Raw genomic sequence first — 19,822 nt, forward strand, 5'->3', positions numbered from 1 at the left:
AAAGGTAAACCATAAGTCAACACATTCAAGCATAATTATTTCATCCTATAATCATACATAATTTTTTATTTTAAGTTAATATTTAAAATAAAAAAATTATTATCATTGTAGTCTCTTACTTTTTTTTATCTTTTTAAAAATTAAAGTAAATAAGCATTTTTTATCTAAGAAAACACCTTTTGAAAATTGGAAATTATTTGTATTTTAACCCCAAAAAATGAGAAAGTGCTAGGTTTTTTATGAATATATCTGACATAAAATAAATAAGTTTAACGTATTTAAATATTAAAAGTAAATATGATTGCATGCTAAAACCTAACAATATATCATTTTTTAATGTTGATTGATTTTAAAACTATTAAACTAAATACTGGTAATTTCTAGTCCGTGACCAAATTAACCAAATGTTGACACTACAATCTTTGTAGCATGGTGCATCCTACTGGACCATATCTTCCTCATAATTGATCACATTTTTCCTATAAAGAATCATACAAATTCACCACTTTTCCATTATAACTTTCTACTTGCTTCTAATGGTAACGATAGATGTCTAAAAATATTTTGCTTATTGGAAAGAGGAATATGCAAAAGTGACCACAAAACACTCTTGTTGGAAGACATCTCGAAGTGGCATCAATGTAAATTACCTCTCCCACATCAAAGATACAACAAATAAGGTAATTAAAAGATTTTCTCACAAGGATGATCCAAAAGTGTAATTAAGAAAGATGATGTATGTTTATTTATATCTTTTCATTTTCAAAGCTTGTAACCCTAAGGGTATTATAGTCACTATGAACCTCCTTGTACAACTATAAATAGAGGCTCGAGGCATAGGGTAGATCATTAAGTCTCTCTCCTTTCTCTCAAATTCGTTCGTAGGTTTGTCTTCTCCCAAACTCTCTCTCTCTCCATCTCTCTAGCTGCCTCTTCTCTTTACCTCTCTTCTTCTTCATTTTCTCTCATCTCTCACCACCTTGGTCGGGACCTTGTCATGGGATCCTAAATCCAACATGGTATTAGAGTAGTGGATTTAGAATCCTAATGTTAAGATGTTGATTAAGTGAATGAGTTGATTTGATTATGTCCTTGAGTATTACTCCTTGAATAAGAAAGACATGTGTTGCCTATTTGATCTTGGCCAGCATAAGCTTTCCTTACTTAATGCATAATTGATTGAGATCTCGAGTTCGTGTGATTCTTCCCTCAGGTCGGTTCATATTTGGGTCAGCTTGTTGGAGTTATTTCACTTATTTATAGGAGTGCACTAGTTCTTACTAAGATTTGCTAAGGCTCGAATATTAAGCCTTGAATTATTGCAACTGTTTCTTACATATAATGAATAAGAGTAGTGTTGTTGCGAGACTTAATGACTAAATACCACATGGGAAGTAAGAGTGATTCCCTCAAAATTACTATCATAGCTTTGAAATGGTTGTCCAATTACCTAAGGTGGTCATAATCAGTTGGGATGTTTCTCATTACTCGATACTTCTTAGGTCACTTAACCAAACCAACTCCACCAATTGATGAAGAAAATAGTTCTTATGTGAAATGGCATGAAGGAACAGGTAAGCAACAATGTTGCTCACCTTAAGACTATAAAACAAATTTGGGACACTTGTGTTAAGTTGTACTATGGTACAAAAAACTTACAAAAGTTATATGATGTGTTCCAAAACATGTTCAATACAAAAAAGGGAACAATCTACATGAATATTTGGCTCGATTTAGAGGACTGATTCAAGAGTGGAAGATTGCTCAACCCTACTCCACTAACATCTCAATTAAAAAAATAAATAGAGGGAGGACTTAGTAGCTGTTATTTGTTTGTCAAATATTAAGTTATATCTTGAAGTGGCTAAAACTCAACTTCTCACCTCCTCCGCACTTCCATCATTTGATGACATAAATAAAATATTACTATTAAGTTGTGGAGCCTAATTAACGCCCTATGCTGAGTTGGTCACGGATATATTAACTGTTATTTCATTAAGGGCAGTTTGAGAATTTTATACTTGTATAGCGGTTGCCCTAAATTTCTCTTTATAATTGAGGGGTGCTGCTAGGGGTGGCTTCGAACAGAGCCGGCTCATGAGCGGCTCGAGCTCGGCTCGGTTCTATTCGGTATACCTGCATCTCGAACCGAGTTCGAGATCCAAATACGGCTCGTTTGAGTTAACGAGCCGAGCTCGATCGAATCAAGGTTCGGCTCGAAAGCTCACTAGCCGGCTCGTTAACGGGCGAGCGGGGGGGAACGTCGAGCCCCTCCCGTCCGCTGCTCTGGCCACCTCTATCGTCGTCAATAGCACCTTGTCAGCCACTACATCCCCTTCCTTCCGATTTCTTCACTTCCTTGTTTCCATCGCCTCCGTTACCGAAGACAAGTCCTCGCCGGCACCGCGCCTTAACTTCCTTCGCCGTCGCCTCTATCTCCGACAACAGGTCCTCGATGGAAAACCAGAGTCCAGAGAGAGTCACCTAAGTTGGGAGAAATAATTCGCCCCTCCCCCCCTGCTTAAAGTTGATTTCCACACGTGCGATATCATAAACCAGTGAAACCCCGCGCTAGACCAATTTTCGCACGTGTGAAAGTCACAAGTGAGAGATCATAAATAAGTAAAAAAAAAAAAAAAACTCTTTGTCTCTTCCTCACGGCTCTTGAAGAAATCGAAAAGACATTTTAGTAGAAATACGTTTCTAGAGACTATTAGTAGTTTTTTAAATAAATGTTGATTTCTAGTATAAATATAGTGACCATTAGTGCCTCATGTTTTTTGGAAACATTTTTCTAATTATAAATTCCTATTAAAAAAACATATAATGTTTTTAAGTAAGATTTTCTTGCCAAGAAGGGCTAGAAAATCGTATAGAAATTTTTTGAATAAGTATTTGACTGTTGATGCTATAATACTTTTAGCATGAGGCAATTTTCATAGCAATTTAGTGTTTGACATTTTATTTGATTAAAAATTTATCGATAAGTATAGTAATATATTAGATTGATTATTAATTTTATTTATTTCCAAAAAAATGGCAATAAGAGGTCCATTTAACTTTCCTAAAAAAAATATATTTATTGTAATTTTCTAGTAAGTCTCTAATAGTAATAGGATTTTATTTAAAGGTTTTTTTGGAAATGTGTATCCTAGGAAAAACATTTATAGTTTTTCCTATAATATAAATTTTCAACCAGGGGCACTAAGGAGGCCATAGTAAATGTATAGCCAGATTATAAAATTACAAAATAAGCTAGACAACATTTGGGGTATGATTAATATTGGTGGATTTTAATCTAGTATCAAGATTCAATCCCGAACCTCCCTTATTATTCTTTTTTTAAAAATGCATGCAAAATTTTATAGATAATTTATTTGACATATATTTTATGTAGAGTATTAAATGTAGGTTAACCTCAAACTCGGTTAAAGTTATTAGGATCGAGCTCGATTACAATATTAGGCTCGAGGCTAGGTTGGCTCGAGCTCCAGTTCGAAATCTTTAAATCAAACTCAACTCGAGCATAGGAAGGTTCAGACTCAGTTGGATTCGATGCCACCCTTATGCTCAATTTTAAGTAGAGGTCATGCCCAATTTTATGTAAAATGTATGTATAATTTTATATACAATTTATTTGACATGTATTTTTTGAAAAGTTTTATATGTATGTTGGAGCTCAAACTCGAGACATGTAATTTTTGAAAAGTTTTAAATGAATGTTGATGGTCGAGCTTGACTTGAATTCGGTTAAAATTATTAGTATCAAGCTCGATAACAATTTTAGGTACGAGGCTAGGCTCGACTTCGAAATATTTAAATCAGGCTCGACTCAAACATAGGCAGGTTCGGGCCCGCTATTAGGGTTTAATCATCTTAATCCAAAGAGCATCTCGAGTTGCAGCCCGAGAGGTTAGAGAGAAACACTTGTAAGTGTGTGCTTTCTCTTGTAAAGTATTTCATCTTCAAAGTGGATTACTGCAATGGCGGAAGACAGGACATAGTCTCACCTTGAGGCAAACTTGTATAAATCTTGTTGTGTTTTTCGTGTTTGTTTTTCCCTTCTTCCGCATTTATTATTATTGCTCTCGTTAGTTTGGAATTAGGAAGTCTAATTCTTAACAATTACTTCAGATACTAGATCCTTCTACCACCTCTTAGACTGAAGTATCATTTGTTATGTACTCAGGTAATAGGGGTACATCTTTTACGACGTGGTAGAAGATGAAATAATAATAAACGTGTTGAGTTAAATTATCATTTCCTTTGAGAGTTTGTTGTTGCTGACAAACTTCACACACAGTATGTGTCATCTCACCTGGAGATTGCCGATATTTTCACCAAAAGTATTCTATGCCCTTTCTTTGAATTTTTTCGCTCCAAACTTCACGTCTATTCCAATCTGATGCTCAGCTTGCAGGGAAGTGTGAATGACATTAAAACGAAAATCTACAGACCATGCTTCCATCAGCCAGAATCGACGGATCGCCGAGCTAGGAATAGTAGTTTTCTATTATTATTTTGTATATAAATACCTTTGTAGTGTTAAGTTATAATTGTGGTGAATAAAAACTTCTCATTAAAAGCTCATACCTACACCCTTCATCAAAATGGTCTAGCTGAAAGAAAAAACTGACATTTCCTTGAGGTAACCCATAGTCTATTCTACTCTAGGAAGGAGCCTTATTTTTACTGGCCTCATGTTATTCTTACAACTTGTTTTCTTATTAATGGGCTACCATCTTCGGTACTTATTGTTATTTTTCGAATGAAGATCCATTTTCTCTTCCCTTGATGGTCTTTAGTTGCACATATTTTGTTCATGTTATATCCCCTCATAAGAGTAAAATTAACCCTAAGTCTCTTAAATGTATTTTTTGGGTTACTCTCGTACCCAAAAAAGTTATGTATATTATAATCTTTATTTTTGAAAATTATTTATTTTTAGGGATATCCCTTTTTTTTAGGGTACATTTTTAAATTCATCCGGGTCTTTTATTACTTTAGCCCCTTGAAACATCGGTAGACACGTACAGGTGGTGCTTACATGTTATTTTTGGCCCAAAAGATTGGTCTCAAAAGCTTCAATAGGATGACCACTAAAATATGAGACGGAGTCTATGAGGATTTGAATTATTCAAATACTACCATCATGGATGTCTTCTACTCAAATTGAGTTTGAAAAGACACTAGGGGTCGCTCAAGGAGAAGGACAAAGATACTTTTTTTTTTTATGGTATGGTGATTTAATTAGTTACATGTCAAATATTCCTTGCCCCGTCATAGATGGCCCGCTTTAGTCAATCCCCCAATTTTACATTTTTTTTATTTGAGGTGACAAAGGCCATATCCTTCCCTCACTTTTGACATCACGTCCCACTGACTCTTCTTCCTATGAATTTTTCACTTTATTTAATAAATACTTGGTGTATTTTCACATTAATTCTAATTTTTTTAATTTTAATTTTAAAATAGGAATTACTGAATAATAAAAGATATATGATAAGATTTAATTAGAAAATAAATGAATAATAGATGCCGATGTGTCACGTCATGAATGTGCAACATATCACCAACATCACCACGCACGTGTCATAATTGTGACCAAATTGGGTTAAGAGTGGGAATCAAAATATGCCCGTTTGGTACTTGTCAAGCGGCTCCCACCTCTTTAAGCACTCTTGGCCCACCATGAATCGTGCTAATCAATAGATCTTCAGCTACAGATTAGGACAAGAGCACCGCTTTATCCTTCTCATTTCATCCTCGTAATAATGACCGTCTGATCATTGTTAAGAGCAAAAGATTGAGTTAAAAAATAAATTGATTGCCGCCCACGTGAAAAGATATCTGAACTCGGGCGGTTCCCGCGAGACCAACTCGATAAATTCTTTGCCTATATATATAATCTACCTGACCCTGAAAACTGTTACCATAGACGAGAAATCGAGCCGATAAAACGGGTTACAATCACGAGAGCTCTAAAGAGAGGAATCCGGAAATTAATCCTTGGAACCTCGAGAATATATATTAAATAAATAAAAAAAAAGGAATTCTCTGCTGTACACCCTGACTTTTTCGCTTAGCTGGAATTAGCGGAGGACAGCTGGCAAGTACGATGGCGCAAGACGCAGCTACCGTCGCCGTTCGTCTGTCCAGAACTGTGGCCGCGCTGTCACCGATTATAAAACCTAGACTTAAACCTAAAATATTTCTGCATATCGAAAAGTGAAATGGGCTGGGCCCATTTCCGTTCCTCTCTTCCCCAATTCTCTTATTGACGAACGGGTTCCGGCCTCCTTAAATAGTAAATTATCAAATTACCCTTGGCATCTGGTGGTCCCAAATTAGCTCTCCCAATAGGAAGAAAACCACTAGCTTTTATACGACCTATATTTGACAAGTCAACGCCTACGAAAGTCCTCCACATTTATTTGATAATTACAATTAACGATTCATGGGTCGAAATTGATAATAATGAGTACGTATGTATGTGTATTTCGTTACCTAGTCTACGGGTGTGACATTAGTCTAGAGGCCTTTTGCATAAGATATAGTATTTGAAAATCGGAAAGGTTGTTTACTCTTTCCACCGCGTCACCGCCAGATTTTTTTAATCAATTGTCAACGTCTATATTTGTTTTCTAGTTATTAGTACTGTGTGCGTGTCAGTTGTTAGTCCAGCTAATTTGGTTCCACGAATTCTCGGACCCGACCAATCACACGACCGAAGTCCCGAAACCATTCACGCTCGCTCACTAGTCCCGTCTCGTTAAATCCCAACACGGCTTTCAACTTGATCAATATGTGGCTAGTTGTTGGGTTAGTTTTGATTTTGGGGTTATTTAAGTTTAAAATCTATCCCGGTCTTTTTATGCATCATGTCATTACGTCACACGGCGTGTGACACGGTGGTAGTAATATCGTAAATTTGGAAGTTAAATATGGCGTGATGTTGTTAAGCTATTTCATCTTTCACTCCCTACGTATTAAAAAAGCAGGCCGACTGGCCGACACGAGTCAAATCACGAATAACGTCTGATTACAATATCACGTAACGGAAGTGCTGATCCGGGCTTTGGAGGATCGTGGAGGGGCAAATCCGTCATATGGCATTTAAATAAGTACTCTCACTTCGCTTTCCGACACCTAGTTTGGTCACCGAAGGCTCTTCTAAATCTTCCTCTCGTTCCCTCTCTCTCTCTTTCTCTCTCTCTCTTTCTGTCTCTCGCAGCGCGCTGATTATTTATTTTCATTTTCTTTCTATTTTCCTTCTCTTCGGCGTATCGTCGAACGGTTCGACTTCACTCCGAAATTTCTAACGGTACTGCTCCGACTCCTGTGGTTTTGGACCTGTTCCAATGGTGTGATCGGAAGGTGGACAGATGGGGAAGTTGGCGTTGGGCGTGGCAGTGGGGTGGGCGGTGGTTTCTTGCACGATCGCGGGGATTCTTGTGAACCGGACGGCGAGAAGGCGCCGGAAGTGGTCTCGTGTGGTGAGAGTGCTAAAAGAATTTGAAGAAGGATGTTCCACATCGATAGGGAGGCTGAGACAGGTAGTTGATGGGATGGCGGTGGAGATGCATGCAGGGTTGGCTTCTGACGGCGGCAGCAAGTTGAAGATGCTCCTCACTTTCGTAGAGAATCTACCGACTGGGTAATATAAGAGCTACCCTTTTCAATCGAGCTGTTTCTTTTCCTCTTCTCGTGTAAGGGGTGGGAGGAACATTTCTTTTTCCCGTGCCTCAAAAAAAGTTCTTGGATTGCCGGGAAGCTCAGATGTTATTGGGGGAGATATGTTTTTTCTTTTTTATTTATGAGTGGATTTCATTTTGGTTACTTCCGGAAATCTTCTCTCTGGGTCTGGTTATTATTCGCTGGTTGCGAGTAACTTTGTTGGTACTTAGAGTGATTTCGCCAGGTAGTGTCAGCTCTTTTACATGGGTTTTGTTATCAATCTGGAGATTTTTTTTGCGTGCTTCTATTAGTAGCCAATGAATGCGCAATATAAGAATTTTGTCCAAATGAGGACTTCCTTTGCATTGTTTTCAGGACACTGAAGATATATATGTGTCTTTTGGTCATGATATTTTGTAATTACTATCCGCATTGTCATTATCATTATCATTATCACTGCCTTGTTCGGTGAACTGAATCCTCCTCATTCTCTCCATTATTCGTTAAGTCTACTATTGGGTCCTCTGAGAGAAGTTTTGTTATCCTAGTTATTCAGTTTCTAATGTTTGAGGAGTTGTTTGTGGTTTTCGGGCCATGTCTAACTGCCAAAGATATGTTGGAGAGGAATTTTTCTCTATCTTTAATCTACTGGATGTTTTGGTGACATTGTTCGGGAACTCTTCTAAGTGTTTGTCTTGTCAAAATTTCTATGGCTTTGACTTCCTCAATTAATATTTCCTTAAAAAAAATTAAGTTACAATTATTTATTTAGTGTAATGCTGTCTGGTTTCAATGCTTTGTTAATATTCTTCTCAAAGTCTTAGAATGTTCTGCAGATTGTCTCTTTGTTTTTTTTAAGATGTTTAATTTTTTTCGTATAAAAAATTTAAGAAATTGTTAAATTGTCAAAGTTGGATTTGACTGATCACAATTATTTTAGTTTCTCTGTTTATGTGTTCTACTTGCTACTAATAATGTCATGTGCTATTATATGAGTATTATCATTGTTCTTGTGAATAAATGGGAGTTTACTGAATTCTTGAATCAATTTGTTTCCCGCAATATTGACCATCTTTTCTTGTTTACAATTGCATGGTACCAACTGATTCATTGAGGTTCATTTAAGAGTCCTTAGTTTCTTCTTGTTTTCTTCTGTCAGTTTGACATCATATTTAAGAAGTTTGTATTCACTTATAAAGCATACTCAGTTGAAGCTATTATGCTTCCTTATAGTTATAGCTTTTTTTTTTTTTTGAATGTTGATTGGACACACATGCTGTACTCCTTTGCCCTAGTGAGCCTCGAACCCAAGACTTCGTACTAGAGACTTCTCCCCCGCCCCCCTCCTCCATTGTGGCCCTTCAGTCAAATGGTATGAAAGTATCCTTATAGCTTGTGAAGAACAGATGATGTTGGCTCTTTCTCAGTGTCATCCATGTAGTGGATGCTACCATGTAATTACTTACATGATGCACATGAAACTGAATAACTCAAAACAAAAAAAAAGAAGCTTATCTATCATTCTCTCTATCCTACCTTACGCTTCATGCACTCAAACATATAATCTTTTTGTATTTATCGAGGCCCACAAAAGGTGGAGAAAGACTTTGTACTTTTGGTGTATATATGAACATGGATGATGAATGATGAAATAACAATTTGTTATGGGAATTTTACAGGAATGAAAGAGGTATATACTATGGACTTGATCTTGGAGGAACCAATTTCAGGGTTTTGCGTGTCCAACTTGAGGGGCGGAGGTCCACAACCTTGAAGCACCAAGTAGAACGCCAGCCAGTTCCCCAACAATTGATGACAGGTTCAAGTGAGGTAATATCTTTTTATTTTTGCATCTTTGCGTGTACCTTTAGGGCATCACTACTTTTTCTCCTATGACTACCTAAAACCAAGCAGTAGTAGTGGTAGAACATAACATAATGTATTCAATTTCAGGAGCTATTTGATTTCATCGCGTCTGCACTCGAGCAATCTGTGAGTCAAGAAAGCAATGATTTTGAGTCTTCAGATCAAAGGCGGGAACTTGGGTTTACATTCTCTTTTCCAGTGAAACAAACATCTGTTTCTTCAGGTGTTCTTATCAAATGGACAAAAGGATTTGCAATTGAGGATGCGGTGAGTGAACAATTGATAAAGTGTTACAAATCTTCTCAGTATTATCAACAACATGTCAGAAAAATATAAATCTTTCTGTTTTCTTGGAAAATAATAGTTTTCATTAAAGAGTATATGGAACAATGGGACACATCCTCTGTAGCTGAGCAATCAGAGATGCCATTGGCAGATCTTAGGGTATGTTCTCAGAGATTTTGCAAAGAGATACAAGAATAGAAGGTTTCTTCAAACATGTTTTTCTGCCTCCATGGGGAAGAAGCATACATTCATTCAGCATATGACACCCTTGAAGATGTGGTGCTGAGTGTTATAGCTTCTGTACCAGAATTTTGATTAACGAGGAAGGATTTCAAGTGGAGATACATAATCAATCCAAAATTTATTGGAATTTTATGCAAATCTAACTTCTGTCACTTTAAAAAAATTGAGATAAACTCATTTCAAAAAAAAGAAAAAAAGAGATAAAATCCATATTGTTACTTATCTCTGATTTATTTGATCCAACTTTTTTGCATGCCATGCCATATACCATGATGTTGATTAATTCTCCATGATTTCATTTTGAAATTGGAAAGGCAAGTTTTCAAAAGTGAGCAAGTATTATAGATATAACTGTTTTTGCCTCATCCATGTGATACTGATGAGGACCATTTGCTGATAAATATTGCAAAAACATATTCTTGAAAAGGGAAAAAAACAGTTGAAAATATTTTACTTTTGGTACTTCATCTCCCTTTAGAAAATCAACTCGGTATCTTTGTTGGAGGCTACATAATCAAGGATCGTTTCTCTTTCTCTCCCTTTAGAAAGTCAACTCGGTATCTTTGTTGGTACTTCAGCTCCCTTTAGAAAGTCAATACTTTTGGTACTTCATCTCCCTTTAGAAATATTATGAAGTTTTGTTAATTAACATCTCTTTTATTTGGAAAATGTCTATAATTATCAAATCTGAGTTGTTACCAGTAAAAATTTTTCAGTTAGCCTTCTCTTTTACATTTGAAAGTTTCAATCTGTCTTTCAGTCCTTGGAAGTGTTATGTTTGGTTCTCTGTTTGTTTTACCTTGTCTAGTCTGATTGTTTAGAGGAAACTTTTTTGAAAATGGTGATGATTTTTTATAGGAAATTATAAATAAGGTGTTAACGCAAGGAGGGAGCTGGTTTCACTACTGCCCAGACTTCAGGCCTTGTCAAAATTCTAGGCACACTTATCTTACAGTTATAGTGTCTCATGAGTCCAAGTGCTCCACCAAGACTCTGTCAGATATAATGTTCAGAGAGCAGAGAAATGTCACTAGTGTTTGCTTATGATTTGTGATGAAGTTCTATGGATGATATGAAGAGTTTGAGTTTGTTGGTCTGGGTGTTGAATTTCATTTATTCTCTGGAACTTTAGTTTGCAAATTCTTCTACTACCTTGTGTATAAATGTGAGCAGACATCCATTTTGCTCTTCAGGTTGGTAAAGATGTCTCAGAGTGCTTACAACGAGCCTTGGACAAGAGAGGGCTTGATATGCGGGTATCTGTATTGGTATGATCATTACTCCTATCCCAAGATATTTCAATATGAATGTTTTGTCAAACCATTGTTTTCCTTCTTTGTTGGTATGAAGTAAGCTACTGTGTCTTACTTGCACTGCAGTTATATGGTATATGATCAAATCGGTGAGGGTTGGAATCAGGCATTAACTGTTATATGAACATTTCTGAAGTGCAAGTTGCCCAATTATGTGTAAATGTAAACTATTTTGTGGTTTTCCTCTTTGCCTTTGTTTTCATTCATGTAGTTAATGAAAATTACCGGCATCACATTTGTTATCTTCATATGTATTAAATGATCTGAACTGCCATGAGGTGTTGAAGTTTTTTATCTCTAACAACTTCTCTGAAGTTGCATTCCCCTCATTGTGGTGGTCATTTTGTGTATTATGCAGCAAATACTCATGTTAGTTGTCACTATAAGAAGATGCTGTTCCAAATATTCTTTGGACTTCTTGTATTCTTTGGACAGATATTATCTTAATTGTTCAGAACTGGGTCATGTCCAGTAAAATTCTGATGCATACTGCTTCCTGCGGTATTTGCATTTAAAACCCAAAAATCAGTTCCTTAAGCAAAAAGCTATATATTTCATCTGTGGGTCTTAGAATTATGCTCTTGTGCAACAGTAATTTGGGTTGTCCGTTATGCCTTGTAGTTTGTTATCTATGCTAGTCTTTCCAAACCTTCATAATGTTGTATTCTGTGACCAGGAAATAGTCATAGCAAGTGTCTCCAGGACGTGTTTAGGGCTTTGTTTGTTTAATTTTTTATGGGTCTATATGTAAAGCAGGTGAATGATACTGTCGGAACATTAGCTGTTGGACATTATCATGATGAGGACACTGTGGCTGCAGTGATTATTGGAACGGGCACAAATGCCTGCTATGTGGATCGTACTGATGCAATAGTCAAGTGTCAAGGCCTTCTAACAAATTCTGGACGCATGGTACTCTCTCTCTCTCTCTCTCTCTCTGCAGAAAAAAGCAATTTCTTGTTGTCTTGTGTCTGCTCACAACCTTTGGGTTTGAACTTGTTTTACCTTTGTCATATTTGGCTTTCATATCTGGGTGCAGTTTTCCTGTTTCTGCCTTAATATTTTTTTAAGAGTAATCCTCTTGTGATGGTGTTTGCAAATTCTTCATCTGGTTATTAGGTTGTCAACATTGAATGGGGAAATTTCTGGTCATCACATCTTCCAAGAACTACGTATGATATTGATCTAGATGGGGAGAGTCCTAACCCTAATGATCAGGCAGGTTTTGTGTGCCTTAATCAATAATTTATATGCTGCCCTAGGTTGTCTCAACATATCTTAAACTTGCATTTATTTTCTTTAGGGATTTGAGAAGATGATTTCAGGAATGTATCTAGGAGATATTGTAAGAAGAGTTATCCTTAGGATGGCACAAGAGTCAGATATTTTTGGTGGTGCAAATGTGGTATCAAACCTATCTATACCTTTCATTTTGAGGTAAGTTCATTACTGTGTTGCAATTTTTTTTTTTGTTATTTTCATATATCTTCTGGAAGGAACCTCATCTTCGTCTTTCTAAGTTTAGTAGTACTTGTGACTTGTGGTTCCTTTCTTCATGACAAAGTATTATTTTGACCCAAATGGGTTGTGATGATACTGTTTTAATTTTTGTTGTAGTGGAGGAACATCAGCATGTGACTAATTCTTTTGAATAATTGCATGTTAATCTGTGGACCTACAAACTTTTGATTAAATTATTAAAGTCTGGTCTACAAATTTGACTGTTTGTTTTGTTTGGTACTGGGATTGTGAACTGTGAATAAAGTCTGGTAGGTTTGTCACATAATCCAGGCAGAGGATCCGAGGACACCTCATGGAGGGGAATGTTTATACACAAATTACTGTGTTAAGCATTTGTCCCATGTCCAGATAATTCGTTAGTGGAAGCAACCTGCCTGACATGGCTATGTATTTCTATTTTGAATGATCTACTTGGATTTGGATTTCTGATGAAAATGTCTGATTAGCAGGCTACGAACGTTTACAGTAGTTAAGTGAAATTTTAACTTAAATTAAGAGAAATTTTACATGAAATAGAAGTTTTACTTGACATCTGTCCCATGTCAAATTACTGTGAAATTTTAACTTAAGAGAAATTGAATGAATCTTTGCCACTATATAATTAATCGAGGCACAAGATATGTATTTGACTACATTCCAGATGTCATCAGCAGGCTATTGTTTGTGAGTACTGAGTTCTAGCCTCAAAAACAATAGCTTCCAACTAATTCTGGTGATTGGTAAAGAGCTGACTTGGTTTAGCTATACAATTTGCTGGCATATTGAAATGTGGTGCTTTACCTGAAGCATGCTTTTTTTTTTTCTTTTGATGTTGACTTTGAATCAAGGTTATAAAACTCGACTTCGTTGGCTCAGTTGAACCCGGGTCACAACTGATTTTATGACTGGTTGACCCATTGTTGGTCATATTTTAAAAACTGAATAAATTAAAAGAAATCTGTTCGGGGATAGGGCAAGCTTCCGCTCTCCCAGCCTCTATCGGAGAGTCTGGCAGAGAAGAGACTCCCCCTGAAGCATAAAATATTCATGTAGGCCAATTGGGTTTTGACTGGTTTGTGCTGGTTTTATCAAACCTGAAGGAGGGACACTTATGTCTGATGACTCTTCTTTGTCAATGCTTTTATGGATCCTGCTTTGTGTTGGTTGTGGTAGGAGCAGTAAAATCTTTCAGCTGTTTTAGATTGTGTCGTGTCTTATGCTGTGGGTTTCTGCTATTAGGCCAGTTACAATTTATTTAAAAAATCATTGAGGCTTACAGTATTTTGGGAAATCCTTTTAAAAAAAAAAAAGAAAAACTAAAGCTTCTCATGGCTTTTGAACATGCAGGACACCTACGATGGCTGCCATGCATGAGGATGACACTCCAGACCTGAGGAAAGTTGCAAGAGTCTTGGAAGAGACTCTGCAGGTAAAATCAGCTTCTGGTCCTTTCTTTCTTGCAGTTCACATATCTTTTATGATATGTAGGCCACTTGTTGCTTCCTTTCAGATTGCAGAGATTCCTTTGAAAGTACGAAAACTTGTTGTTAGAGTATGTGATGTGGTGACTAGGCGAGCAGCAAGGTTGGCTGCAGCAGGGATAGTTGGAATCTTAAAAAAAATAGGAAGAGATGGAAGTGGTGGAATATCAGGTGGAAGAAGGAAAACGAGACAGATGAGGAGAACGGTAGTAGCAATTGAAGGGAGCTTATATTCAAACTATTCAATGTTCAGAGATTATCTAGACGAAGCAGTGGTGGAGATCTTGGGGGAAGAGGTGGCGCGTTATGTGATTCTTCGTGTCTCAGAAGATGGATCCGGCATCGGTGCCGCTATTTTGGCAGCATCAAATGCATCCTCAAGTAGTGGTAGTAGATCAAGGTGACTGTAGTTCGTATATATACAGCCCCCTGTAAATGTTAGATATTCTTTAGGCGAGGTCTTTGTACTTGGTGTTGTGCAGTAATTCCCATTGTTTGTGTTGGCCATTAGGCGAGCTCTTTGTACTTGGGGGTCCTCCTCTCTTCCACTTTATCGGAAGACCGAAGTTGCCCTCTTTTTCTTTTCTTCTGTATTATTCGTTTATTTTTGTTAATTCATATAGTATATTTTTGTGTAAATTACTGTGCTTTTTTCATTAAGCTTTTGCTTTTATTCCAATCTCATATTCGTAAATGTCACATTTCTTCATCGAAGCTCCATTAGCGGGAGCCCCATTGGTTTCCAAGTTTTGTAATTTATTAATCAGGATTCTGTTTCAACTTTCGGGGCAACAATTTTTTGGATTTTTTTGCCAAGTCTCGTCTTCGACTTCGAAGACTCTTTTAAGTGAAACCTGACAGTAGTCGCAGCCCCAAATTTTAAGGGAAGGGAAGGTTCAGAAAATAACGTTGGAGTTGATATATGTTGGTGAATGAGGTAAAGTTTTGATTTTTTTTGATTTTTTTATACTTTTTTCAAATTTAAGGGACCGCTCTGGTAGTTGCTCCCTCTTATTTATATTTCTTATGTCACAGATTTGTCGATCAATGAAAAGGAAGGGCCTTCCGGATGGCAAAAAAGAAGTGCTATTATTATAATCCACTGAAGAAGAAACACAATAAGAGGTTATCTCAAAGTGTATCACAAATCTATACGCGAGTCCCAATTCCTAACTCGTGACTTGAATTAGGAATAACTGAAGCTTGCATAAGGATACGAGAAGTTAAAAAAGTTGAAGGGAGAATGACAAACTTCTACGATGCATGTGAGAAACAGTAGCGTCAATGAGTGGCGGCAGCCGCAGCTCCCCTGTTCATCATCTTCAGAAACTCATCGAAATTGACGTTACCGTCGCCGTCGGAGTCGACGGAGCTGATCATCTTGGCACAGTCCTGGACGGAGCACGACTCCCCCAACTTGTGGAGTACCTTGTGGAGCTCCTCGGCGGAGATGAGGCCGTTTTTGTCCAGATCGTACATCTGGAAGGCGTCGCGCAGCTCATTATCGGCAGATCCGGCTTCAGTGCTGATCTGGTGGAACTTCACGAACTCTTTGAAGTCGATGTATCCATCGCCGTCAGAATCTATCTCGGCAAGCATGCGCTGGAGCTCGTCTGGGGACGAGAAGGAACCAAGCGCCTCCATGACGGAGGCAAGCTCAGAAGAGGAAATCTTCCCGTCGCCGTTAGCGTCGAATCGCTTGAACACCTTCTCCAAATCCTCCGTCTCGGCAGTGGTCGCTCTCGTCGAAGTCGCGGAATGAGATTCTTGAGAATGAGGCGGAGCAGAAGCCATGGCTGACCGCGCTCCGTATTCCTTTCAACCTCCCTCTGGAATCAAGTGGCAGAGAAGAAGGGGTAGGCCTACTCTATATATACGCATTTTTAGGGTCCACGTTCGAGGAGTCGGTTGTACAGAATGCGGGTAGTCATCAACGCGGTTTATTACGCGTGTGTTTCCGAGTGGGGATGGTGACATGTTTACCGATTTTATATTCAACAATGGTAAATTTATAATTATAATAATATGTTATATTTACGATTTATATCCTTAATTTTTTAGCTCACAATTATCTTATGATATAAGGTTACGATAGGATTAACATAATTATTCTCCGGAAAAAAAGATGCCTTGGGAATCAAAAATATAATATTTTAATATATATATTATAAAATTATAATAATTAAATATAAAATCTGTAAATTTGATAATCCCAATAAAGTTTTGAAGGGCACATTGCGCCTTTCTCACACTCACGCGGACTCAGTTATCACGTCGCTGTTCCGAACAGAAAGAAAGATCGCAGAGATTTGAATTGCCTCTTCGTCTTCTCCTTACAGAATTTTCAGTAAACCAATCTGGGAAGAGAGCTCCAAGCTCCAATTATAATAATAATAAAAAACCTAATTAATGGACACCCGGATGTGGCCATTCGGCTTTAAGGCTCAACGGATCTGGGAAAATTATCAGACCACAGAATCGAAAGCTTACTTGAGAGACGCTGCAGCAACAACAAATTTTCAGAATAATACTTTGGAGACGTCCTTCATGAGCCCCCTGTTTGTCTGATAAAAATCAGTGAATTCTTGGAAATCAATCAACCCATCTCTGTCCGTGTCAATCTCGGCCATCATGCGTTGGATTTCGTCGGGGCTTGCGGATCCCATTGTGCGCAGGGCGTCGCCGAACTCGGACGATGAGATCTTGCCATCGCCATTGGTGTCGAAACGTTTGAAGATTCTCTCGATATCAGCTGCCTCGTCGGTTGCCATTTTGGTTGATCAGTAAGGGTTTCTTTTCTTTCTCTGTCTGGGCGGGGCAAGGGCTATGTGATGTACGGACCTCTGGTATGCAGGGGACAACGGGAAGAGATGGTAGAAAAAGAACGCAGGGGGAGAAGCAGAGTCGCTGTTAGGGCCGGTTCTCCTTTAGACTTGGACAACCGGCCTTCAGAGCGGATCCCAGATTAACTGGAGCCACCCTTTTCATCTATTTTTTGGGCCAATCGATTCATGCCTCAGATAACCCTGCTGAATCTGTCGATATGAAGTAAACGACTGTTAAAAATAGCAGAGCAGTATAATTTTTTTACAAAAATGGCGAGATCTTTCAGAATCACATTTTTGCTATCTTCGAACAAAACATTTGGGACTTGCCGTGAATCGTAATAACAGAATGAAATACTAAGCGCAACAGGTGGTGACCCTCTTGGTTGCAGACACTTCATCCACAGTCAACATTGTTACCCCTGTCCGTGGTGGGACTGCTTGAACCGCTTTAGAATCGAGGATCTTCCGCTTTAAAATTTCGCGAATTCGAGTAATCATTTGAAGAAATGCCTCTTCCACGTTTCTGTTATCTAAAGCCGATGTCTCCATGAAACAGAGCCCTTCTCTCTTTGCTAGGTTCTTCCCTTCTTCTTCTCCAACTTCTCTCATGTGAACCAGGTCAGTTTTGTTGCCAACCAGTGCTATTACCAGAGTCGGATCAGCCAACTCTCTCAGTTCCTGAATCCACTTCTGCAGGTTTTCAAAGGTGATCCGACGTGTCACGTCGTAGACTACCAGGGCACCCAAGGCGCCTCGATAGTAAGAGCTGGTGATTGCTCTGAATCTACAAATGTCACATGAAGAAATGGAATTATCAACAGAGACGTTTTAAGAATCCAATGAGGCAAAACGGCGTCAAGAAAGAGCTTGATCAGGTATTTGATTTAATAATAGCTAACTCCATTGAAGTCAAGTCCTCCATATGCTCTCGGGTTGAGGGCGTATTATATGCTGCAAGGTCATTACTGCTACCGAGAAAGATTTCAGCTTGGCTTACCACACCAAACAGTGAGAAACACAGCAATCGAATGTCTTACAGAAGAAATAGGTAAGGGAACACGCTTTCAGAGGTCCCACGCGAATGAATTTCGAAGAATACCCAGAAAAATGCGATTCCATTGATTGCTTCGCTCATGGCCGTTTCTGTGTTTCCAGGTTGCAAACTGGAATGCAACAACCTCTTCATCTGGCAGGGAAGGTCCCTCTCAAGCTCACCGAATCCATCCTGTGGTACTACCTAACCGTACAGACTTTTGCTTCTCCTATTATTAAGAACCCATTTCCTGATGCATCATATTTGTTCTGTTTTACTCCGATTTTTGGAGGGCGAGATGAATACTTCTCTGAGAAAGACGATTTTTAACCTTATAGCAGAAAGATGGTAATTGCAGGTTGTACGGAATTTGAACAAAGTGCTAGAATGGTCAGACACTCAACCCAAGGCTTATCTCGAGCCATTAACTTTACCCAGGAAGCGATTGAAAAGAGAGAAAGACAAAGACTTTGTTAAGCTTTACCGTTCTTGACCGGCGGTGTCCCATATCTGAGCCTTGACGAGTTTATCTCCAATTCGAACGTTCCGACAAGCAAACTCCACCCCGATGGTAGGCTTGGAATCGAGGCGGAACTCGTCTCTGGAAAACCTAGAGAGAAGGTTCGATTTACCCACGGCAGAGTCGCCAATCATCACTGCTTTGTAGAGATAATCGCACTCGTCGTCCAAGGCTTCACCCATCTTCAATCTCCTCTCGAACAACAGCACCACCAGCAGAAGAAGCAATAACTGTAGAAGAAGAAGAAAGTTTCTTCGCAGGGAGGTCGAGGGATAGAAATGAAGAAGATGTCGGGTCTCACACGTAACAGAAATTCAAATATATACGCATCAGCAGCTTCCTCCAGCCGTTCGGGGTGGGTTTGGAGATGAGAAGGACCAATTTCAATTTTAAAGGAGGTTCCTGCTGTAATCCACCTTCATATCCTTGATTTTTCCCCCTAATTTCCTGATTATCGGAATGGGTGGTTTTCTGAAAACTACAGGAGGCATCTCTTGTCTTTTTCGTCTAATCCTTCTTGTGCTCAGCCCAAAATTTATCCGATTTGGGCATATAAAAATCTGAATCAGATCAGAACTCGGACTCGGGGCGAGTCAGAAACCATGTCTCTACCTCAAATCTGACCCCCCTCCCCCCCTCCATTTTCTAAAAGAGGAGAGACATTTGGCCTTCCTGTTTTTGTTAGGGGTACCCCTCCTAAATAAAGAGGGGGGAGAAGATAATTAATGGCGTAGGTTTTGCAGAAGATTCTTTGCCCCTAAACCCTAAAACCCTTTTTTTACTTGCCCTTCCCATTAGGGCTTATTTAAAGATGGGCATTGATTGGGTCAAGTCAAACTTCAACATCTTATCCCAACCAAATTCCAACCATATTCGATTCTGTTTTTCCCGCATATGTTTCCCAATAGGGATGGAACATGAGAACCTTATCCTTGGACCCCATTCTGACCCAACGACCCAACACCGGCATCAAACACAACCTCTAAAATGGAACCTAAAAAACACACCTAGCCCTCCATTTCCCTTCCCTTGAACTTATTCTTGCCTCGTCTGGTAGGGGTCCAGTGTTTTAAAAA

General features: G+C 38.5%; 3 protein-coding genes across 4 annotated transcripts; 1 reads left to right on the forward strand and 2 right to left on the reverse strand.

The window, feature by feature from the left end:
• Window positions 1-7,169: 7,169 nt before the first annotated feature.
• Window positions 7,170-15,044, forward strand: LOC137958960 (hexokinase-3-like). 2 transcript variants are annotated; one of them, XM_068806186.1, is made up of 9 exons: window positions 7,170-7,657; window positions 9,357-9,507; window positions 9,631-9,810; window positions 11,265-11,339; window positions 12,138-12,296; window positions 12,504-12,602; window positions 12,688-12,821; window positions 14,232-14,313; window positions 14,395-15,044. In XM_068806186.1, exons 1-9 carry the CDS (start codon window positions 7,386-7,388, stop codon window positions 14,767-14,769), a joined length of 1,527 nt encoding a protein of 508 aa, XP_068662287.1. In that variant the 5' UTR covers window positions 7,170-7,385; the 3' UTR covers window positions 14,770-15,044. The 2 variants fall into 2 exon arrangements, with proteins under 2 accessions (XP_068662287.1, XP_068662288.1); XM_068806187.1 differs by having other exon boundaries at window positions 12,141-12,296.
• A 389-nt stretch (window positions 15,045-15,433) lies between these two features.
• Window positions 15,434-16,215, reverse strand: LOC137958961 (probable calcium-binding protein CML18). Its single transcript, XM_068806188.1, has one exon. The coding sequence runs from the start codon at window positions 16,157-16,159 to the stop codon at window positions 15,647-15,649; it is 513 nt and encodes a 170-aa protein (XP_068662289.1). The 5' UTR covers window positions 16,160-16,215; the 3' UTR covers window positions 15,434-15,646.
• A 1,209-nt stretch (window positions 16,216-17,424) lies between these two features.
• On the reverse strand, window positions 17,425-19,187 carry LOC137958357 (ras-related protein RABA6b-like). The gene is made up of 2 exons (XM_068805326.1): window positions 18,711-19,187; window positions 17,425-17,977 (listed from the first exon to the last, which is right to left on the reverse strand). The coding sequence occupies exons 1-2, from the start codon at window positions 18,926-18,928 to the stop codon at window positions 17,548-17,550; spliced, it is 648 nt and encodes a 215-aa protein (XP_068661427.1). The 5' UTR covers window positions 18,929-19,187; the 3' UTR covers window positions 17,425-17,547.
• Window positions 19,188-19,822: the final 635 nt, after the last annotated feature.

The sequence above is a fragment of the Aristolochia californica genome, unplaced genomic scaffold (assembly GCF_029961685.1).
Source record: "Aristolochia californica isolate CCGP_79_NKW_82.1479 unplaced genomic scaffold, dmAriCali1.0.hap1 SCAF_3, whole genome shotgun sequence".
NCBI lineage: Eukaryota > Viridiplantae > Streptophyta > Magnoliopsida > Piperales > Aristolochiaceae > Aristolochia > Aristolochia californica.